This window comes from Coregonus lavaretus (genome assembly GCF_964263955.1).
Source record: "Coregonus lavaretus genome assembly, chromosome: 10".
In the NCBI taxonomy this organism is placed as follows: Eukaryota; Metazoa; Chordata; class Actinopteri; order Salmoniformes; family Salmonidae; genus Coregonus; species Coregonus lavaretus.
Window position 1 is genome coordinate 45,912,346 of NC_139997.1, and position 25,072 is coordinate 45,937,417.

At 41.5% G+C, this 25,072-nt stretch overlaps 1 protein-coding gene across 1 annotated transcript in view; it reads left to right on the forward strand.

Annotated features, from left to right (window-relative positions):
• Positions 1-266: 266 nt before the first annotated feature.
• LOC311135543 (calcium-binding protein 7-like) overlaps positions 267-25,072 on the forward strand; it is a gene marked incomplete at both ends in the record, with an annotated part of 45,209 nt that continues 20,403 nt past the window's right edge. Inside the window, one exon of the mRNA XM_084169553.1 lies at positions 267-381. Coding sequence (XP_084025679.1) covers positions 267-381 — 115 coding nt within the window. The remainder of the gene's footprint in view (positions 382-25,072) is intronic.

Genomic DNA, 25,072 nt, shown 5'->3' on the forward strand with positions numbered 1-25,072 from the left:
GGCGTGACATATATACACAAGCACTCTTGTTGTACAGCCAGCCATTACATGCATGAAGCTAAAGGCAGAGACACCTGCCACGGACTTCACGTGTTTCGATTCCGCCACTGTTTTCTCAACAGGCTACACCAAAAAACAGAAAAGATAAAGTGACATAACCTGAACAGACTTTTGTTCTCCAAAGTGGACTATAGTAAAGTTTCGTTCAGCAAACTACAGTGAGCTATAGCCTATGAAGATCGCGACACAGATTTTCGCTCGCAGAAATGCCAGTGCGAATGCCAGTGCGAACCACCAGGTTGATGTACAGGGGAATTTGCACTATTCCAGATATCCTATCATACCGGACCCCCATTAACCTGCCCGAGGATGAGGTGGAAGGTGAGTCATGATTGTTATATCTACAGATGTTTGATCACTCTTTTGATGCTGAGAATTTTAAAAAGGCTTATAATGTTTGTAATTTCCACTTTGAAATTTCAGACTTGATTTGCCCTTACAAAAAATGTATCAACCCCTACAAAAATTTCCATAATTATAATCCACATAATAATTGAAATTAGCTGTTGCTGCAGGATTATTTTCCTGCTGTAGAAACCTGGTTCAAACTAAGATCCTACATGTATTGTTTCATGTCTTGCCTAAATCCATTCTGCATGTGGCTGATCGATCCAGCCAGGTTAAGAGAATGACCTTAGCCTTGACCATAAAATGAGTCAGCCCCTTCGAGAGCGCCTCACAGCTACAGGGCTAAATGTTTGCACATCACAATGGTCTCACTCAAGAGCAGCAATTACAATTTAAATGCACGCAGATTTTTGGGCAGGCCGTTGTATTTTGAATCATATGTTCTTGACCCATTCATTTGTTCATAAAACAACTTACATGTGCACAACTGTTAAATTGGGGGATCAAAGTAGCGTAACGTTTCACCACGTTGTGTTGCAAGACATCATTGGGCACTAAAGTATTGTTATTGTTGTTAATAATGATCGCGTTTTGATGGTAGTTCCACCATCAGCAAAATCATTTAAACCTAATCATAAAAATCCTTCAGCCTGCAGCATGTGACATACAAAGAGAATAGGTGCTAGTATGCATGCCAATCTGAATGTGTGCTATGATTATTATTATTATTATTCTAAAGCTTGCAGGCCTGGAAAAGCATTCTGAATATTGCGAGACAATATTTGTTTGATGCTAGACAATATTTGTTTGAATGTTGATAGACAATATCCAGGTCTTTGTACTTTCATTATTTTTTACATTTTAGTGATTTTAGCAGACGCTCTTATCCAGAGCGACTTACAGTTAGTGAGTGCATTCATTTTTTATTTTTCATACTGGCCCCCAGTGGGAATCGAACCCACAACCCTGGCGTTGCAAACACGAACTGAGCTACATCCCTGCCGGCCATTCCCTCCCCTACCCTGGGCCAATTGTGCGGCGTCGCATGGGTCTCCCGGTCGCGGCCGGCTACGACAGAGCCTGGATTCGCCACTCGGGAGACACTTTGTTGTTGTATTAGTTATCTGATATCTTTATTCCTGTATTTAATTATACTTATACATGCATTCCTGTATAACAGAAGACTTGCAGGACCTACAGTTGAAGTCGGAAGTTTACATACACTTAGGTTGGAGTCATTAAAACTCGTTTTTCAACCACTACACACATTTCTTGTTAACAAACTATAGTTTTGGCAAGTCGGTTAGGACATCTACTTTGTGCATGACACAAGTAATTTTTCCAACAATTGTTTACAGACAGATTATTTCACTTATAATTCACTGTATCACAATTCCAGTGGGTCAGAAGGTTACATTCACTAAGTTGACTGTGCTTTTAAACAGCTAGGAAAATTCCAGAAAATGATGTCATGGCTTTAGAAGCTTCTGATAGGCTAATTGACATCATTTGAGTCAATTGGAGGTGTACCTGTGGATGTATTTCAAGGCCTACCTTCAAACTCAGTGCCTCTTTGCTTGACATCATGGAAAAATCAAAAGAAATCAGCCAAGACATCAGAAAATATTGTAGACCACCACAAGTCTGGTTCTCCTTGGGAGCAATTTCCAAATGCCTGAAGGTACCACGTTCATCTGTACAAACAATAGTACGTAAGTATAAACACCATGGGACCACGCAGCCATCATACCGCTCAGGAAGGAGACGCGTTCTGTCTCCTAGAGATGAACGTTATGGTGCGAAAAGTGCAAATCAATCCCAGAACAACAGCAAAGGACCTTGTGAAAATCCTGGAGGAAACAGGTACAAAAGTATCTATATCCACAGTAAAACGAGTCCTATATCGACATAATCTGAAAGGCCGCTGAGCAAGGAAGAAGCCACTGCTCCAAAACCGTCATAAAAAAGCCTACGGTTTTCAACTGCACATGGGGACAAAGATCATACTTTTTTGAGAAATGTCCTCTGGTCTGATGAAACAAAAATAGAACTGTTTGGAGGAAAAAGAGGAAGGCTTGCAAGCCGAAGAATACCATCCCAACCGTGAAGCACGGGGGTGGCAGCATCATGCTGTGGGGGTGCTTTGCTACAGGAGGGACTGGTGCACTTCACAAAATAGATGGCATCATGAGGAAGGAAAATTATGTGGATATATTGAAGCAACATCTCAACACATCAGTCAGGAAGTTAAAGCTTGGTCGCAAATGGGTCTTCCAAATGGACAATGACCCCAAGCATACTTCCAAAGTTGTGGCAAAATTGCTTAAGGACAACAAAGTCAAGGTATAGGAGTGGCCATCAGAAAGCCCTGACCTCAATCCTATAGAAAATGTGTGGGCAGAACTGAAAAAGCGTGTGTGAGCAAGGAGGCCTACAAACCTGACTCAGTTACACCAGCTCTGTCAGGAGGAATGGGCCAAAATTCACCCAACTTATTGTGGGAAGCTTGTGGAAGGCTACCCGAAACGTTTGACCCAAGTTAAACAATTTAAAGGCAATGCTACTGTAACCTGTGTGAAATGGCTAGCTAGTTAGCGGTGCGCGCTAGTGGCATTTCAATCGGTGACGTCACTCGCTCGGAGACCTTGAAGTAGTTGTTTCCCTTGCTCTGCAAGGGCCGCGGCTTTTGTGGAGCGATGGGTAACGGTGCTTCAAGGGTGACTGTTGTCAATGTGTGCAGAGGGTTCCTGGTTCAAGCCCAGGTAGGGGCGAGGAGAGGGACGGAAGCAACACTGTTACACTACCAAATACTAATTGAGTGTATGTAAACTTCTGACCCACTGGGAATGTGATGAAATAAATAAAAGCTGAAATAAATCATTCTCTCTACTATTATTCTGACATTTCACATTCTTAAAATAAAGTGGAGATCCTAACTGACCTAAGACAGTCATTTTTACTAGGATTAAATGTCAGGAATTGTGAAAAACTGAGTTTAAATGTATTTGGCTAAGGTGCATGTAAACTTCCGACTTCAACTGTACATCTCCCAAATCTTAGTTATGTCTAGCAGTTAATGGTATAGCTCTCTCTCTCTCTCTCTCTCTCTCTCTCTCTCTCTCTCTCTCTCTCTCTCTCTCTCTCTCTCTCTCTCTCTCTCTCTCTCTCTCTCTCTCTCTCTCTCAAAATTCCTTCTTTATTAATCTATCTTGTCAAACACGGGTGATTCAGACTGCCTGTGAGTAAACATGTGTATACAGATATATCTTTCACAGCAATCACTCAATTCACTCCATTATTCTGATTCATATGTATTGAAACCCCTGCATATTGCTTACTCCAAGCTATTTCCTATACAGGCCACCCAGCATCCACAGATTCTGTTTACTCTAATAACTTTTCTGAGTTAATTCAGTTAATGTTATGACATATCATCAACAGAGTAGCTGTGGATCTTACTTTTCTGGACCCTTCTTCCTGACAGCTAAAGGTCCCGAAGCTTCTGCACATGTGTGGGATTCTCTTTACGCACAGTCTCTACTCTACTCGTAGAGAACAGGCTACTCTGGGGAATGGTGCTCATTTAATAAAGTTATATCAAAGCTGAATCAATTTCTGCAAGATCAAATAATGATAGTATTTTACATAACATAACATAACAGAATATAATAGCATAGTATAACATTACTGTAAGACAAAAAAACACCACCTAATTTCTTATGAGATTTTAGGATGATTGTGCAAATGGTCGCATTTTTCTCTCATGTAGCCAAAACTCAACAGCCACGCCACTAGGCAAAATATGTGCTTTTAAACAAAACACAGGTAGGCTATGCTATAGTTTAATAACACCATCTGCTTTAGAATTTGGTCACTTTACACAATTCAAAACAACACTGTATAACTCAAGAAGATCTAAATGCATATCCCCATGAAACTGATTGAGATAAAATAGTTGGTATGCAGATGCTGTATGGACATCTCACCGGTAAAACCTGAAGAATTATCATTCATGATTGACAGTGATACATGTGAAGGGAGGGTGACCACAAAAATGTGTGCATAAAGTAGAGGTAAAGAAACACATGCGCAGAACGTGATTTGGATATTCAGCTCTGGGGAAAAGGGATACTTGGGGGCGGGATGGAGCGGTTACCTATGGATCATTAATGCTTTGGTGCTGCAGGGAGGGGACATACAGTGTCTTCGGAAAGTATTCAGACCTCTTGACTTTTTCCACATGTTGTTACGTTACATTCTTATTCTAAAATTGATTAAATTGTTTTTCTTCCTCAATACCACATAATGACAAAGCAAAAACAGGTTTTTAGAAATTTCTGCAAATAAATAAAAAAACACAAAAACTGAAATATCACATTTACGTAAGTATTCAGACCCTTTACTCAGTTCTTTGTTGAAGCACCTTTGGCAGCGATTTTATTCCCACAATACCACATAATGACAAAGCAAAAACAGGTTTTTAGAAATTTCTGCAAATAAATAAAAAAACACAAAAACTTAAATATCACATTTACGTAAGTATTCAGACCCTTTACTCAGTTTTTTGTTGAAGCACCTTTGGCAGCGATTACAGCCTTGAGTCTTCTTGGGTATGACGCTACAAGCTTGGCACACCTGTATTTGGGGAGTTTCTCCCATTCTTCTCTGCAGATCCTCTCAAGCTCTGTCAGGTTGGTTTGGGAGCGTCGCCGCACAGCTATTTTCAGGTCTCTCCAGAGATGTTCGATCGGGTTCAAGTCCGGGCTCTGGCTGGGCCACTCAAGGACATTCAGAGACTTGTCCCGAAGCCACTCCGGCGTTGTCTTGGCTGTGTGCTTAGGGTCGTTGTCCTGTTGGAAGGTGAACCTTCACCCCAGACTGAGGTCCTGAGCGCTCTGGAGCAGGTTTTCATCAAGGATCTCTCTGTACTTTGCTCTGTTCATCTTTCCCTCGATGCTGACTAGTCTCCCAGTCCCTGCCTCTAAAAAATATCCCCACAGCATGATGCTGCCACCACCATGCTTCACCGTAGGGATGGTGCCAGGTTTCCTCCAGACGTGACGCTTGGCATTAAGGCCAAAGAGTTCAATCTTGTTTCTCATGGTCTGAGAGTCTTTAGGTGCCTTTTGGCAAACTCCAAGCGGGCTGTCATGTGCCTTTTACTGAGGAGTGGCTTCCGTCTGGCCACTCTACCATAAAGGCCTGATAGGTGGTGCTGCAGAGATGGTTGTCTTTCTGGAAGGTTCTCCCATCTCCACAGAGGAACTTTGGTGCTCTGTCTGAGTGACCATCAGGTTCTTGGTCACCTCCCTGACTAAGGCCCTTCTCCCCCGATTGCTCAGTTTGGCTTAGCCAGTCTTAGCCAGTCTCCAGACCTTAATCCCATAGAAAATCTGTGGAGGGAGCTGAAGGTTCGAGTTGCCAAACGTCAGCCTCGAAACCTTAATGACTTGGAGAAGATCTGCAAAGAGGAGTGGAAAAAAATCCCTCCTGAGATGTGTGCAAACCTGGTGGCCAACTACAAGAAACGTCTGACCTCTGTGATTGCCAACAAGGGTTTTGCCACCAAGTACTAAGTCATGTTTTGCAGAGGGGTCAAATACTTATTTCCCTCATTAAAATGCAAATCAATTTATAACATTTTTGACATGCGTTTTTCAGGATTTTATTGTTGTTATTCTGTCTCTCACTGTTCAAATAAACCTACCATTAAAATTATAGACTGATCATGTCTTTGTCAGTGGGCAAACGTACAAAATCAGCAGGGGATCAAAACAATTTTTCCCGCACTGTATGTAAATAATGTATTTCTGTTTTTGTTTTTTTATACATTTGCAAACATTTATAAAACCTGTTTTCGCTTTGTCATTATGGGGTATTGTGTGTAGATTGATGAGGAATAATATTAATTGAATCTATTTTAGAATAAGGCTGTAATGTAAATTGTTTTGGGAAAAAGTAAACGGCTCTTAATGCTTTCCGAATGCACTGTATAGAGTAAAAATCAGGAGATAGAGGATATCACCAAGTGTAACTGTGTAGCAGGATAAATCAAAAAATGTCACCAGAATTTCCTAGGAAATGCAATCAGATTTTCCTGAGAGGATGTAGAGTAGCTAAGACGAGCCGAGGTGTACAAAATATAACCTGTGTATGTCCGTTTTTCCCAACTTTGCAATGCAGAAAACAAAGCACTTAGAATCCAAATGGAAGAAAACAATATTTGGTAATTATTTACTTCTTCACACTTCAAGAAAACAACAGTAATTAGAATACAATGCATGTCCAGCCTGAAGTAAGAGAGGGTCCTCTCTAACCCTGAAGTATAGGAAATTGTGCATTTTGGTCTATTAGTGTGCACTGCGTAGATGGTATGGCATTGGAAGTCACAATATGTGATGACTGCTGATGATGAGCATGACATCCAGCTGCCAATTAAAAGTGAATATATTCATGTCATTGCCTGTTTTTATGAAGGTCATTGATGATTGACAGCAGATGATGGCATGGGGCAGGGAGGAGTGACTGCTACCTGGAAGGACCAGATAACAATGAGAAAAGCTGCATTGTGAATTCTGAAAACAAGTGGTTCATGGTGGAGATTTGATATTGAACTAAATACATAGGAATTAAAACAATCAACAGGATAATAAAAACCTCAGAAAATAGTTAGGGATTGATCGGAATTGATGCATCACTGTTCTAGTTGACATTAATTTGGCTATAGAGGTTGCAAATCATAGAGAACCTATGGGTTTGGGTAATATAGAACCTAGTCTTGCACAGGAGATTTGGTCCTGCGTGACGAGATTATAGAACCAAATATCACCAAATATAAATATAGAACCAAATATCACCAAATAGAAATATAGAACCAAATATCACCAAATAGAAATATAGAACCAAAAATCACCAAATAGAAATATAGAACCAAATATAAATTTGAGACTATGATTTGTCTACTACTCCAGGAAGAATGGAATGTGGAGTTGAATTCATAAGGGATGTTTTCATTTTGAAAAGCCAAATTCTAAAGTTCACATAGGTGCATCTCAGCAGAGGGATCATTAAAGAGATCCTCCGTCTGGCATTGGGTAAAAAAACAAAACCCTGTCAGAATATTGTAGCCTTCCTCCTGTCTGAAAGGGCAGTTTGGTGGTTCCTGCAATGACGAGATACACATGAATTAGAATACATGTGTTTCCATAAGTTTCCTGTAAGTTCAGAATGGAGATTTTGTTGTAACATACCCTAATCAATATCGGAATAAAGACGCAGCTGCTAGTGTTACTGGAGCAAAGTCAGCAAGATGAAAAACAGAGATGAAAATCAGATCAGTCTTTAATGCTGATAATGAAATCCCTATTTTATATTTCTGCTGTTGGTTAGACACCCAGGCCCCAGATCTGGCCAAGCTGTCTCGCCCTAAAATTCCATCATCGCTTTCAGCAATTCATTTGCCATGGAGAAACCACTAGCTGTTGTGGGACTGCGACTTTAATTAAAACACCAACTATGACTGAGTCCAGCTCATTAAATTAGATCAAAACAACAATTTCCAAGTACCAGCCCAATGACAGTGAAGCAGGCTGAGCTCTGCAGCAAATCATCAACATAACGAGGAAGCCATTTGACTGCTGTTTACTCTTCAGGATCATCCAATGTAACGGGCACAGTGAGATGTTCAAATTCAGACAGGGAGGTGGAAAAACGACAGGTTGATTATGAGGGTGAAAAAGACTTGATAAAATTGGTACATTTGTATTTTTTTATTTTAAGGGGGTAGATCACCTTTAATTTTAATGGTGTGACAGCTATTTGCAGAGTTAGCTCCAGGTAAATGTTGCAATTCTTCAGCCATTCCAAAAACAAGCTACATATGGACAGTACCAAAACAAATTATCTAATGATTCTGTCAATTCACAGCAAAATCTGCAGAGCTGGGATGGTTGTATCCTCCATATATATATAACATTCTATTGGTTGAATCTAGCATTGTTTTGTGTATCAGTTCATAAACAATGTGCCATGGAATCCGTACATCGAAAATCCAATCCCAACTATTTAGCAATTTATATGGCACAGCTGTCAATTTTTTGGTCCTTAAATGAATCTGGTATACTTTTTTATTTATCACAATTTTCTTTGCCAATTTTGATCTTTAATGCAGGGCGACAGATAAGTTCCTTACCTTCTCCCCCTTCCACTTGTCACTTCCATTTTTGCGGTAATGCTGCAATTAGTTGGTTGTAATTCTGAATAGAGCAGATATTTCCATATATCTTTGTTTGCTGCATGTGTGACATAACTCCACCAGTCCTATTTATGATATCATTTACAAAGATTATAACTTTTCTATTAATTTTTTCCAAAAAATATTGTTTTCTTTATCAATTAGTATATTTGAGTTTAACCATAATATTTGTTGTAATATTTGTTCTGTCTTTTCTGGTGGATTAAACTGAAACAGCAACCAACTTTCTATGGCTTGTTTTAAAAATATCAATATTTTGGAGATTATTTCATTTGAGAGGTTATAATCTGAATAACATGGGGTGAGACATTCTTACTAACCTGCTAGAGAACCAGTTCAGATGTTATTTTTAGGGCGTAGATCAGCTTTAATATTGCAGAAAGATTGTGGCTTCCATCAATGTAATTGTCTGCATCATTTCCAATCCCCCATATTTTTTTTAAATAAAAAAATATATATACAGTGGGGAGAACAAGTATTTGATACACTGCCGATTTTGCAGGTTTTCCTACTTACAAAGCATGTAGAGGTCTGTAATTTTTATCATAGGTACACTTCAACTGTGAGAGACGGAATCTAAAACAAAAATCCAGAAAATCACATTGTATCATTTTTAAGTAATTAATTTGCATTTTATTGCATGACATAAGTATTTGATCACCTACCAACCAGTAAGAATTCTGGCTCTCACAGACCTGTTAGTTATTCTTTAAGAAGCCCTCCTGTTCTCCACTCATTACCTGTATTAACTGCACCTGTTTGAACTCGTTACCTGTATAAAAGACACCTGTCCACACACTCAATCAAACAGACTCCAACCTCTCCACAATTGCCAAGACCAGAGAGCTGTGTAAGGACATCAGGGATAAAATTGTAGACCTGCACAAGGCTGGGATGGGCTACAGGACAATAGGCAAGCAGCTTGGTGAGAAGGCAACAACTGTTGGCGCAATTATTAGAAAATGGAAGAAGTTCAAGATGACGGTCAATCACCCTCGGTCTGGGGCTCCATGCAAGATCTCACCTCGTGGGGCATCAATGATCATGAGGAAGGTGAGGGATCAGCCCAGAACTACACGGCAGGACCTGGTCAATGACCTGAAGAGAGCTGGGACCACAGTCTCAAAGAAAACCATTAGTAACACACTACGCCGTCATTGACTAAAATCCTGCAGCGCACGCAAGGTCCCCTGCTCAAGCCAGCGCATGTCCAGGCCCGTCTGAAGTTTGCCAATGACCATCTGGATGATCCAGAGGAGGAATGGGAGAAGGTCATGTGGTCTGATGAGACAAAAATAGAGCTTTCTGTTCTAAACTCCACTCGCCGTGTTTGGAGGAAGAAGAAGGATGAGTACAACCCCAAGAACACCATCCCAACCGTGAAGCATGGAGGTGGAAACATCATTCTTTGGGGATGCTTTTCTGCAAAGGGGACAGAACGACTGCACCGTATTGAGGGGAGGATGGATGGGGCCATGTATCACGAGATCTTGGCCAACAACCTCCTTCCCTCAGTAAGAGCATTGAAGATGGGTCGTGGCTGGGTCTTCCAGCATGACAACGACCCGAAACACACAGCCAGGGCAACTAAGGAGTGGCTCCGTAAGAAGCATGTCAAGGTCCTGGAGTGGCCTAGCCAGTCTCCAGACCTGAACCCAATAGAAAATCTTTGGAGGGAGCTGAAAGTCCGTATTGCCCAGCGACAGCCCCGAAACCTGAAGGATCTGGAGAAGGTCTGTATGGAGGAGTGGGCCAAAATCCCTGCTGCAGTGTGTGCAAACCTGGTCAAGACCTACAGGAAACGTATGATCTCTGTAATTGCAAACAAAGGTTTCTGTACCAAATATTAAGTTCTGCTTTTCTGATGTATCAAATACTTATGTCATGCAATAAAATGCAAATTAATTACTTAAAAATCATACAATGTGATTTTCTGGATTTTTTTATTTTAGATTCCGTCTCTCACAGTTGAAGTGTACCTATGATAAAAATTACAGACCTCTACATGCTTTGTAAGTAGGAAAACCTGCAAAATCGGCAGTGTATCAAATACTTGTTCTCCCCACTGTATATACACTACCGGTCAAAAGTTTTAGAACACCTACTCATTCAAGGGTTTTTCTTTATTTTTACTATTTTCTACATTGTAGAATAATAGTGAAGACATCAAAACTATGAAATAACACATATGGGATCATGTAGTAACCAAAAAAGTGTTAAACAAATCAAAATATATTTTATATTCTTCAGAGAGCCACCCTTTGCCTTGATGACAACTTTGCAAACTCTTGGCATTCTCTCAACCATCTTCACCTGGAATGGAATGCTTTTCCAACAGTCTTGAAGCAGCTCCCACATATGCTGAGCACTTGTTGACTGCTTTTCCTTCACTCTGCGGTCCGACTCATCCCAAACCATCTCAATTTGGTTGAGGTCGGGGGATTGTAGAGGCCAGGTCATCTGATGCAGCACTCCATCACTCTCCTTCTTGGTCAAATAGCCCTTACACAGCCTGGAGGTGTGTTGGGTCATTGTCCTGTTAAAAACAAATGATAGTCCCACTAAGCCCAAACCAGATGGGATGGCGTATCGCTGCAGAATGCTGTGGTAGCCATGCTGGTTAAGTGTGCCTTGAATTCTAAATAAATCACAGACAGTGTCACCAGCACCCCAACACCATAACACCTCCTCCTCCTTGCTTTACGGTGGGAAATACACATGCAGAGATCATCCGTTCACCCACACCGTGTCTCACAAAGACACGGCGGTTGGAACCAATTTCTCCAATTTGGACTCCAGACCAAAGGACAGATTTCCACTGGTCTAATGTCCATTGCTCATGTCTCTTGGCCCAAGCAAGTCTCTTCTTCTAATTGGTGTCCTTTAGTAGTGGTTTCTTTGCAGCAATTCGAGCATGAAGGGCGATTCACACAGTCTCCCCTGAACAGTTGATGTTGAGATGTGTCTGTTACTTGAACTCTGTGAAGCATTTATTTGGGCTGCAATTTCTGAGACTGGTAACTCTAATGAACTTATCCTCTGCAGCAGAGATAACTCTGTGTCTTCCATTCCTGTGGCGGTCCTCATGAGAACCAGTTTCATCATAGCGCTTGATTGTTTTTGCGACTGCACTTGAAGAACTTCTTGTAATTTTCCATATTGACTGACCTTCATGTCTTAAAGTAATGATGGACTGTCGTTTCTCTTTGCTTATTTGAGCTGTTCTTGCCATAAAATGGACTTGGTCTTTTACCAAATAGGGCTACCCCCCTACCTTGTCACAACACAACTGATTGGCTCAAACACATTAAGAAGGAAATAAATTCCACAAATTAACTTTTAACATGCACACCTGTTAATTGAAATGCATTCCAGGTGACAACCTCATGAAGCTGGTTGAGAGAATGCCAAGAGTGTGCAAAGCTGTCATCAAGGCAAAGGGTGGCTATTTGAAGAATCTCAAATATAAAATATATTTTGATTCGTTTAACACTTTTTTGGTTACTACATGATTCCATATGTGTTATTTCATAGTTTTGATGTCTTCACTATTATTCTATAATGTAGAAAATAGTAAAAATAAAGAAAAACCCTTGAATGAGTAGGTGTCTAAAACTTTTGACCGGTAGTGTATATTAAAATATATATATGTTTTTAAAATATATTTTCCTTTATTATTTTCCCCTAACCTTACCCTCCCCTGACTGGAGTAAACTAATGGACAACAACACTTAGGCTTCTACTTCCAGCTTATACATACTATATACATTTTACGGACACAGTATATTTTACAACATCCTTCAGCTCTACTCAACCTCTCTCATCTATTTGTGTTTGTATTTATTATGGATCCCCATTATGGATGCCTTGGCAGCAGCTACTCTTCCTGGGGTCCAGCCAAATTAAGGCAGCTCATACAATTTTAAAAACATTACAATACATTCACAGATTTCACAACACACTGTGTGCCCTCAGGCCCCTACTCCACCACTACCACATATCTACAGTACAAAAATCCATGTGTACGTATGTGTACAGTGCGTATGTTATCGTGTGTGTATGCATGTGTCTGCGCCTATGTTTGTGTTGCTACACTGTCCCCGCTGTTCCATAAGGTGTTTTTTTTAATCTGTTTTTTAAATCTAATTTTACTACTTGCATCGGTTACTTGATGTGGAATAGAGTTCCATGTAGTCATGGCTCTATGTAGTACTGTGCGCCTCCCTTAGTCTGTTCTGGACTTGGAGACTGTGAAGAGATCTCTGGTGGCATGCCTTGTGGAGTATGCATGGGTGACCGAGCTGTGCGCCAGTAGCACAAACAGACAGCTCGGTGCACCCAACATGTCAACACCTCTCATAAACACTAGTAGTGATGAAGTCAATCTCTCCTCCACTTTGAGCCAGGAGAGATCGACATGCATATTTTTTATATTAGCTCTCTGTGTACATCTAAGGTCCAGCCGTGCTGCCCTGTTCTGAGCCAATTGCAATGTTTTATTTTTATTTTTATTTTTTGTGGCACCTGACCACACGACTGAACAATAGTCCAGGTGTGACAAAACTAGGGCCTGTAGGACCTGCCTTGTTGATAGTGCTGTTAAGAAGGTAGAGCAGTGCTTTATTATGGACATACTTCTCCCCATCTTAGCTACTGTTGTATCAATATGTTTTGACCATGACAGTTTACAATCCAAGTTTACTCCAAGCAGTTTAGTCACCTCAACTTGCTCAATTTCCACGTTATTAATTACAAGATTTAGTTGAGGTTTAGGGTTTAGTGAATGATTTGTCCCAAATACAATGCTTTTAGTTTTAGAAATATTTAGGACTAACTTATTCCTTGCCACCCACTCTGAAACCAACTGCAACTCTAAGTGTTGCAGTCATTTCAGTCTTATAGTAGCTGACATGTATAGTGTTGAGTCATCTGCATACATAGATGCTCTGACTTTACTCAAAGCCAGTGGCATGTCATTAGTAAAGATTGAAAAAAGTAATGGGCCTAGCTGCCCTGGGGAATTCCTGATTCTACCTGGATAATGTTGGAGAGGCTTCCATTAAAGAACACCCTCTGTGTTCTGTTAGACAGGTAACTCTGTATCCACAATATAGCAGGTGGAGTAAAGCCATAACACACGTCCTTCCAGCAGCAGACTATGATCGATAATGTCAAAAGCTGCACTGAAGTCTAACAAAACAGCCCCCACAATCTTTTTATCATCAATTTCTCTCAGCCAATCATCAGTCATTTGTGTAAGTGCTGTGGTTGTTGAATGTCCTTCTCTATATTTTGGAGATTATTTCATTTGAGAGGTTGTAATCTGAATAACATGGGGTGAGACATTCTTACTAATCTGCTAGAGAACCAGTTGGGATTTAAGTATAACTTTTGTATGACTGAAGCCTTTAGTGAGAGGTCTTATGCTTTAATATTTAATAATTTCTGCCCTCCGAATTCATATTAATTATATAATTAGGCCGTTTTATTTTGTCTGGCTTGCCGTTCCAAATATAATTGAATATAAGTCGCTAGGTGTAGGCAAGGCCATAAGCAAATTGGTCAACTGGGATATGACTAAAGAGTTAATCAGGGTGATTTATCCACAAATAGACAGGTATTTTCCTTTCCACAGTAGCAAGATCTTATCTATTTTTGCCAACTTTCTATTAAAATGTATTGTAGTGAGATCATTTATTTCTTTCGGGATATGAATAGAGAGTATGTCCACTTCACCGCCAGACTATTTTATTGGTAAACTACACGGTAATGTAAAAGTTGTATTTTTTTGTGATCCAATACGTAATATAGTACATTTATCATAATTTGGTTGTAATCCAGAGAGGTTAGAAAAAGTATCTAGATCATCTATGAGACTGTGGAGGGATCCAAATAGTGGATTTAAAAGAAAACATTCATCATCAGCATACAATGACACCTTTGGCTTTAAGCCCTGGATTTCTAGGCCCTTGATATTATTGTTAGATCTGATTTTAATAGCTAACATTTCGATGGCCATAATAAATAGATATGCATATAGTGGACAACCTTGTTTTACTCCTCTTGACAGTTTAATACTATCTGAGAAGTAGCCATTATTAACTATTTTACACCTATGGCTACTATACATAACTTTAACCCATTGTATAAGCGATTCTCCAAAATTGAAATATTCCAGGCATTTATATATAAATTCCAGTCATACTTTATCAAAAGTATTTTCAAAGTCAGCTATTAATATTTCCCAGATTTTTCATAGTGTTCTATTGTTTCCAGTACTTGTCTTATATTATCTCCAATGTATCGTCCATGTAAAAAACCTGTCTGATTAGGATGAATAATATCCAACAATACCTTTCTAATTCTATACGCTATGCACTTTTGCTAGAATTTTTTTATCACAATACTGAAGTGTAAGGTGCCTCCAATTTTTTAAAATGGACTGGATCTTTATATTTACCACTTTGGTCCTGTTTCAGTAATAATGAAATCAGACCTTCTTGTTCAGTATTTGATAATCTACCATTTTTATAGGAGTGGTTAAAATATGCTAATAACGGTCATCTGAGTACATCAAAAAAAGGTTTGGTATACCTCAACTGGTATGCCATACAGCCCTGGAGTTTTCCTGGACTTAAAGGCTTTAATTGCATCAAGAAGTTCCTCCTCTGTAATTTGGCCTTCAAATCAAATCAAATCAAATCAAATTGTATTTGCCACATGCACCGAATACAACAGGTGTAGACATGACCATGAAATGCTTACTTACAGCCCTTAACCAACAATGCATTTATTTCTTAATAAAAAGTAAAATAAAACAACAACAACAAAAAAGTGTTGAGAAAAAAAGAGCAGAAGTAAAATAAAATAACAGTAGGGAGGCTATATACAGGGGGGTACCGGTGCAGAGTCAATGTGCGGGGACACCGGCTAGTTGAGGTAGTTGAGGTAATATGTATATGTGGGTAAAGTTAAAGTGACTATGCATGAATAATTAACAGAGTAGCAGCAGCGTAAAAAGATGGGGTGGGGGTGCAAATAGTCCGGGTAGCCATGATTAGCTGTTCAGGAGTCTTATGGCTTGGGGGTAGAAGCTGTTGAGAAGCCTTTTGGACCTAGACTTGGTGCTCCGGTACCGCTTGCCGTGCGGTAGCAGAGAGAACAGTCTATGACTAGGGTGGCTGGAGTCTTTGACAATTTTGAGGGCCCTCCTCTGACACCGCCTGGTATAGAGGTCCTGGATGGCAGGGAGCTTGGCCCCAGTGATGTACTGGGCCGTATGCACTACCCTCTGTAGTGCCTTGCGGTCGGAGGCCGAGCAGTTGCCATACCAGGCGGTGATGAAACCAGTCAGGATGCTCTCGATGGTGCAGCTGTATAACTTTTTGAGGATCTGAGGACCCATGCCAAATCTTTTCAGTCTCCTGAGGGGGAATAGGCTCTGTCGTGCCCTCTTCACAACTGTCTTGGTGTGTTTGGACCATGATAGTTCGTTGGTGATGTGGACACCAAGGAACTTGAAGCTCTCAACCTGTTCCACTACAGCCCCATCGATGAGAATGGGGGCGTGCTCAGTCCTCTTTTTTTTCCTGTAGTCCACAATCATCTCCTTTGTCTTGGTCACGTTGAGGGAGAGGTTGTTATCCTGGCACCACACGGCCAGGTCTCTGACCTCCTCCCTATAGGCTGTCTCATCGTTGTCTGTGATCAGGCCTACCACTGTTGTGTCGTCTGCAAACTTAATGATGGTGTTGGAGTCATGCCTGGCCATGCAGTCATGGATGAACAGGGAGTACAGGAGGGGACTGAGCACGCACCCCTGAGGGGCCCCCGTGATGAGGATCAGATGTGTTGTTACCTACCCTTACCACCTGGGGGCGGCCCGTCAGGAAGTCCAGGATCCAGTTGCAGAGGGAGGTGTTTAGTCCCAGGATCCTTAGCTTAGTGATGAGCTTTGAGGGCACTATGGTGTTGAACACTGAGCTGTAGTCAATGAATAGCATTCTCACGTAGGTATTCCTTTTGTCCAGGTGGGAAAGAGCAGTGTGGAGTGCATTAGAGATTGCATCATCTGTGGATCTGTTGGGGCGGTATGCAAATTGAAGTGGGTCTAGGGTTTCTGGGTTAATGGTGTTGATGTGAGCCATGACCAACCTTTCAAAGCACTTCATGGCTACAGACGTCAGTGCTACGGGTCGGTAGTCATTTAGGCAGGTTATCTTAGTGTCCTTGGGCACGGGGACTATGGTGGTCTGCTTGAAACATGTTGGTATTACAGACTCAGTCAGGGACATGTTGAAAATGTCGGTGAAGACACTTGCCAGTTGGTCAGCACATGCTCGGAGTACACGTCCTGGTAATCCGTCTGGCCCTGCGGCCTTGTGAATGTTGACCTGCTTAAAAGTCTTACTCACATCGGCTACGGAGAGCGTGATCACATAGTCATCTGGAACAGCTGGTGCTCTCATGCATGCTTCAGTGTTGCTTGCCTCGAAGCGAGCATAGAAGTGATTTAGCTCGTCTGGTAGGCTTGTGTCACTGGGCAGCTCGCGGCTGTGCTTCCCTTTGTAGTCTGTAATAGTTTGCAAGCCCTGCCACATCCGACGAGCGTCAGAGTCGGTGTAGTACGATTCAATCTTAGTCCTGTATTGACTCTTTGCCTGTTTGATGGTTCGTCGGAAAGCATAGCGGGATTTCTTATAAGCGTCCGGGTTATAGTCCCGCTCCTTGAAAGCGGCAGCTCTACCCTTTAGCTCAGTGCGGATGTTACCTGTAATCCATGGCTTCTGGTTGGGGTATGTACGTACGGTCACTGTGGGGACGACGTCATCGATGCACTTATTGATGAAGCCAGTGACTGATGTGGTGTACTCCTCAATGTTATCTGAAGAATCCCGGAACATGTTCCAGTCTGTGCTAGCAAAACAGTCCTGTAGCTTAGCATCTGCGTCATCTGACAATTTTTTTATTAACCGAGTCACTGGTGCTTCCTGCTTTAGTTTTTGCTTATAAGCAGGAATCAGGAGGATAGAGTTATGGTCAGATTTGCCAAATGGAGGGCGAAGGAGAGATTTGCCAAATGGAGGGCGAGGGAGAGCTTTGTATGCGTCTCTGTGTGTGGAGTAAAGGTGGTCTAGAGTTTTTTTCCTCTGGTTGCACATTTAACATGCTGGTAGAAATTAGGTAGAACGGATTTAAGTTTCCCTGCATTAAAGTCCCCGGCCACTAGGAGCGCTGCCTCTGGATGAGCGTTTTCCTGTTTAGTTATGGCCTCATACAGCTTGTTGAGTGCAATCTTAATGCCAGCATTGGCTTGTGGTGGTAAATAGACAGCTATGAAAAATATAGATAAAACTCTCTTGGTAAATAGTGTGGTCTACAGCTTATCATAAGGTACTCTACCTCAGGCGAGCAAAACCTTGAGACTTCCTTAGTATTTGATTTTGTGCACCAGCTGTTGTTTACAAATATACACTGACAGCCACCCCTTGTCTTAACGGAGTCAGCCGTTCTACCCTGCCGATGTAGCATATAGCGCGCTAGCTGTATGTTGTCCATGTCGTCGTTCAGCCACGACTCAGTGAAACATAAGATATTACAGTTTTTAATGTCCCATTGGTAGGATAAACGTAATCGTAGGTCATCTAATTTATTTTCCAATGATTTAAGATTGGCTAATAGGATTGATGGAAGAGGCAGTTTACTCGCTTGCCGTCGGATCCTTACGAGGCACCCCGACCTACGTCCACGATATCTCCGTCTCTTTCTCCTGCGAATGACAGGTATTTGGGCCTTGTCGGGTGTCTGTAGGATATCCTTCACGGCCGCCTCGTTGAAGAAAAGATCGCTGTCCTGATATCCAGAAGCTCTTTTTGGTTATAAGAGACGATGGCAGAAGCATTATGTACAGAATAAATGACATATAACACGAAAAAACACACATAATAGTACAATTGGTTAGAGGGCTGTAAAACGGCAGCCATCTTCTCTGGCGCCATTGTTGTACACATGAGTCTTTCTGTACAGCTGTGAATTTTACATTATTAATACAGTGAGGGAAAAAAGTATTTGATCCCCTGCTGATTTTGTACGTTTGCCCACTGACAAAGAAATGATCAGTCAAACATTTTAATGGTAGGTTTATTTGATCAGTGAGAGACAGAATAACAACAACCAAATCCAGAAAAACGCATGTCAAAAACGTTATAAATTGATTTGCATTTTAATGAGGGAAATAAGTATTTGACCCTCTCTATATCAGAAAGATTTCTGGCTCCCAGGTGTCTTTTATACAGGTAACGAGCTGAGATTAGGAGCACACTCTTAAAGGGAGTGCTCCTAATCTTAGCTTGGTACCTGTATAAAAGACACCTGTCCACAGAAGCAATCAATCAATCAGATTCCAAACTCTCCACCATGGCCAAGACCATTCGCAAATGGAAGAAACACAAAATAACTGTCAATCTCCCTTGGCCTGGGGCTCCATGCAAGATCTCACCTCGTGGAGTTGCAATGATCATGAGAACGGTGAGGAATCAGCCCAGAACTACACAGGAGGATCTTGTCAATGATCTCAAGGCAGCTGGGACCATAGTCACCAAGAAAACAATTGGTAACACACTACGCCGTGAAGGACTGAAATCCTGCAGCGCCCGCAAGGTCCCCCTGCTCAAGAAAGCACATATACATGCCTGTCTGAAGTTTGCCAATGAACATCTGAATGATTCAGAGGAGAACTGGGTGAAACTGTTGTGGTCAGATGAGACCAAAATGGAGCTCTTTGGCATCAACTCCATTCACCGTGTTTGGAGGAGGAGGAAATGCTGCATATGACCCCAAGAACACCATCCCCACCGTCAAACATGGAGGTAGAAACATTATGCTTTGGGGGTGTTTTTCTGCTAAGGGGACAGGACAACTTCACCGCATCAAAGGGACAATGGACGGGGCCATGTACCGTCAAATCTTGGGTGAGAACCTCCTTCCCTCAGCTAGGGCATTGAAAATGGGTCGTGGATGGGTATTCCAGCATGACAATGTCCCAAAACACATGGCCAAGGCAACAAAGGAGTGGCTCAAGAAGAAGCACATTAAGGTCCTGGAGTGGCCTAGCCAGTCTCCAGACCTTAATCCCCTAGAAAATATGTGGAGGGAGCTGAACGTTCGAGTTGCCAAACGTCAGCCTCGAAACCTTAATGACTTTGAGAAGATCTGCAAAGAGGAGTGGAACAAAATCCCTCCTGAGATGTGTGCAAACCTGGTGGCCAACTACACGGGGGCCCCTCAGGGGTGCATGCTCAGTCCCCTCCTGTACTCTCTGTTCACCCATGACTGCATGGCCAGGCACGACTCCAACATCATCATTAAGTTTGCCGACGACACAACAGTGGTAGGCCTGATCACCGACAACGATGAGACAGCCTATAGGGAGGAGGTCAGAGACCTGGCCGTGTGGTGCCAGGACAACAACCTCTCCCTCAACGTGACCAAGACAAAGGAGATGATTGTGGACTACAGGAAAAAAAATAGGACTGAGCACGCCCCTATTCTCATCGACGGGGCTGTAGTGGAACAGGTTGAGAGCTTCAAGTTCCTTGGTGTCCACATCACCAACGAACTATCATCGTCCAAACACACCAAGACAGTCGTGAAGAGGGCACGACAAAGCCTATTCACCCTCAGGAGACTGAAAAGATTTGGCATGGGTCCTCAGATCCTCAAAAAATTCTACAGCTGCACCATCGAGAGCATCCTGACTGGTTGCATCACCGCCTGGTATGGCAACTGCTTGGCCTCCGACCGCAAGGCACTACAGAGGGTAGTGCGTACGGCCCAGTACATCACTGGGGCCAAGCTTCCTGCCATCCAGGACCTCTATACCAGGCGGTGTCAGAGGAAGGCCCTCAAAATTGTCAAAGACTCCAGCCACCCTAGTCATAGACTGTTCTCTCTGCTACCGCATGGCAAGCGGTACCGGAGTGCCAAGTCTAGGTCTAAAAGACTTCTCAACAGCTTCTACCCCCAAGCCATAAGACTCCTGAACAGCTAATCATGGCTACCCGGACTATTTGCACTGCCCCCCCACCCCATCCTTTTTATGCTGCTGCTACTCTGTTAATTATTTATGCATAGTCACTTTAACTCTACCCACATGTACATATTACCTCAACTACTTCAACTAGCCGGTGCCCCCGCACATTGACTCTGCAACAGTACCCCCATGTATATATAGCCTCCCTACTGTTACTTTATTTTACTTCTGCTCTTTTTTTTCTCAACACTTTTTTTGTTGTTGTTTTATTTTTACTTTTTTTTGTAAAAAATAAATGCACTGTTGGTTAAGGGCTGTAAGTAAGCATTTCACTGTAATGTCTGCACCTGTTGTATTCGGCGCATGTGACCAATAACATTTGATTTTGATTTGATTTGAAATACAAGAAACGTCTGACCTCTGTGATTTCTAACAAGGGTTTTTCCACCAAGTACTGTCATCTTTTGCAGAGGGGTCAAATACTTATTTCCCTCATTAAAATGCAAATCAATTTATAACATTTTTGACATGCGTTTTTATGGATATTTTTGTTGTTATTCTGTCTCTCACTGTTCAAATAAACCTACCATTAAAATGTTGACTGATCATTTCTTTGTCAGTGGGCAAACATACAAAATCAGCAGGGGATCAAATACTTTTTTCCCTCACTGTAGTAAAAAAATCCTTACAATTAACTTCGGTTAGTAGAGATGGAGGAGACTGAAACAAAAACATATGCTTAAAGTAATTTGCTTCCTCTTTCAAAATATTGTTTGGTGAATCATGGGTGATTCTGTCATTTGTAACAAGTTTCAGTAAATTATTTTTGGTAGCATTTCTATGTTGAATAATTTTTTTTTAATTGGTGCATTTTCCCCTATATTCCATCCAGTTCGCTTTATTTTTATACCATTTTACACTTGATCTTTCTTGACTAAGTTCCTCCATTTATTTTTGTTTTTGTATTCTGTGCCTCTATAGTACTGTTTTTGTTGCTATCTATCTGCACTGTTAGTCCCTCTATTTCCTTTCTTAATATGAATTATTTTGGCTTAAATTGCTTTTGTTTTAAAGATGAGTAAGAGTGTAATATTCGTAATATTTATCAATAAACTTCTCTAGCCTTATACGTTTTTGGGGGTTATTATCCAGCGTGAATGTTATTGCCCACGAGTAAATGGATCAGTGTAGTGCTACTATTTAATCCGTTTTAGAGATAATAAATATTGCGATTTCTCATGAGGCTTTCTGTACCTCCATCTTCAGTCCGACAGTTAACCAAATAGCTACCCGGACAATCTCAAATGTATTTATTGTCTGCCATATAAAGTCATTGGCTTTTGGCTGGGTGACTGGTTGCTAGAACTGATTACACTGTAATACTGCACTGCCCAAGTTTCAATATTAAAAACCTTTGTGCTCCTTGACGATACTGCAATGTGTTATTATGATAATTGTATACTTTTCCATAAAAAACCAAAATTACAATTGTTACAGTTGCTATATCACAGAAAAATAATTACCAACATAATGCATTCAAAACATATATTGAAAATAGGTTTTAAAATAATTTATGTGGTGGGGAGGTGTAACTATATTCATCATCAGTGAAAACAAAAGAGAACAAAAGGGGATTACAGAGAATGGCACTTTTTATTATTCTTTATAATCCGTATTCCCTACCAACAAGCGTCAACACCTCAAAATAATCAGACTGCAACATTTAATTAAAAGTGTACCTTGACAGCTATGGCATAGTCAGGAAAGTTGTCGTCCTTGAACATGTCTGCCGAGCAAGATAAAACTGGTGGTTTCACCACAGAGCACTGGCTTCCTTAGAGTGAGATCACAGGTCTCAGTCTCCACCTCAGTCTCAGTCTCTTCCTGTTTCTCAATGCACAACTGACAGAGCCCACAAATGTTATTTATAGATCACAGCATGTCAGAGAATCCACCAGACACCAGACGTTGTTGTAGGACTCAGATCACTTTCCACTTTGTATGCAAAGCTTTCTTCATACATGGTTACAAATGGGAAGATGTTGCAGTAAGCACCTCATATAAAGAGATGAGGTCTCTAACTCTACTATCTGTAAATCTGAAAATGTATTAAGCTATTATATTTGTTACAATGCTAACATTTGACAGAGACCCACAACCCTCTATATGACAGCAATGCTCCCCCATCAGCTGATTTACACATAATACCTAACACACAGTTAAACACACACTGGACTAATTGGGCTACAATAGAGTGCATACAGTGGGGGAAAAAAGTATTTAGTCAGCCACCAATTGTGCAAGTTCTCCCACTTAAAAAGATGAGAGAGGCCTGTAATTTTCATCATAGGTACACGTCAACTATGACAGACAAAATGAGAAAAGAAATCCAGAAAATCACATTATAGGATTTTTTATGAATTTATTTGCAAATTATGGTGGAAAATAAGTATTTGGTCAATAACAAAAGTTTCTCAATACTTTGTTATATACCTTTTGTTGGCAATGACACAGGTCAAACGTTTTCTGTAAGTCTTCACAAGGTTTTCACATACTGTTGCTGGTATTTTGGCCCATTCCTCCATGCAGATCTCCTCTAGAGCAGTGATGTTTTGGGGCTGTCGCTGGGCAACACAGACTTTCAACTCCCTCCAAATATTTTCTATGGGGTTGAGATCTGGAGACTGGCTAGGCCACTCCAGGACCTTGAAATGCTTCTTACGAAGCCACTCCTTCGTTGCCCGGGCGGTGTGTTTGGGATCATTGTCATGCTGAAAGACCCAGCCACGTTTCATCTTCAATGCCCTTGCTGATGGAAGGAGGTTTTCACTCAAAATCTCACGATACATGGCCCCATTCATTCTTTCCTTTACACGGATCAGTCGTCCTGGTCCCTTTGCAGAAAAACAGCCCCAAAGCATGATGTTTCCACCCCCATGCTTCACAGTAGGTATGGTGTTCTTTGGATGCAACTCAGCATTCTTTGTCCTCCAAACACGACGAGTTGAGTTTTTACCAAAAAGTTCTATTTTGGTTTCATCTGACCATATGACATTCTCCCAATCCTCTTCTGGATCCTCCAAATGCACTCTAGCAAACTTCAGACGGGCCTGGACATGTACTGGCTTAAGCAGGGGGACACGTCTGGCACTGCAGGATTTGAGTCCCTGGCGGCGTAGTGTGTTACTGATGGTAGGCTTTGTTACTTTGGTCCCAGCTCTCTGCAGGTCATTCACTAGGTCCCCCCGTGTGGTTCTGGGATTTTTGCTCACCGTTCTTGTGATCATTTTGACCCCACGGGGTGAGATCTTGCGTGGAGCCCCAGATCGAGGGAGATTATCAGTGGTCTTGTATGTCTTCCATTTCCTAATAATTGCTCCCACAGTTGATTTCTTCAAACCAAGCTGCTTACCTAATGCAGATTCAGTCTTCCCAGCCTGGTGCAGGTCTACAATTTTGTTTCTGGTGTCCTTTGACAGCTCTTTGGTCTTGGCCATAGTGGAGTTTGGAGTGTGACTGTTTGAGGTTGTGGACAGGTGTCTTTTATACTGATAACAAGTTCAAACAGGTGCCATTAATACAGGTAACGAGTGGAGGACAGAGGAGCCTCTTAAAGAAGAAGTTACAGGTCTGTGAGAGCCAGAAATCTTGCTTGTTTGTAGGTGACCAAATACTTATTTTCCACCATAATTTGCAAATAATTTAATAAAAAATCCTACAATGTGATTTTCTGGATTTTTTTTTCTCAATTTGTCTGTCATAGTTGACGTGTACCTATGATGAAAATTACAGGCCTCTCTCATCTTTTTAAGTGGGAGAACTTGCACAATTGGTGGCTGACTAAATACTTTTTTTCCCCACTGTACATGGGGTGTGTTCGTAAATTCAATTTGGCTATTGTTGGTGTTTAAATTATAAGGAGAGGGAGTACAAACCATCGACGCTAGACAGAGAGGAATTTGCTTAAGCAAAAGGCAGTTTATTAAAACAGAGATATCTTGTTCTGTTCAAGCTACATGCATGGACCCAATCAATTGCCTCTTATGGAGACAGTTGAGAAAGATGATTAAACAGAGTTTACAGCATTACTTTATACAATGTAACATAAAGGAAGGGGTCCTTCTTCTAGTCCCTTGATTGGTTCCCGAGGCGTAGGAGGCGGGTCTGCTCTGTCCAGAGCAGATGCCCCATTGGTGCACGGCAGAGTCCTCTGCCCTTGGCACCCGACCAGTAGACAGGGGAGTTGAGAATGAGTGTGCGTGCAAATGAAATGTTTGTGTGTGTCCAGGGAACTCGTGAGGAGTTGAGAATGAGTGTGCGTGAAAGTGAAATATTGGTGTGTGTCAAGGGAACTCGTGGGGAGTAACTGGTGGTTTATG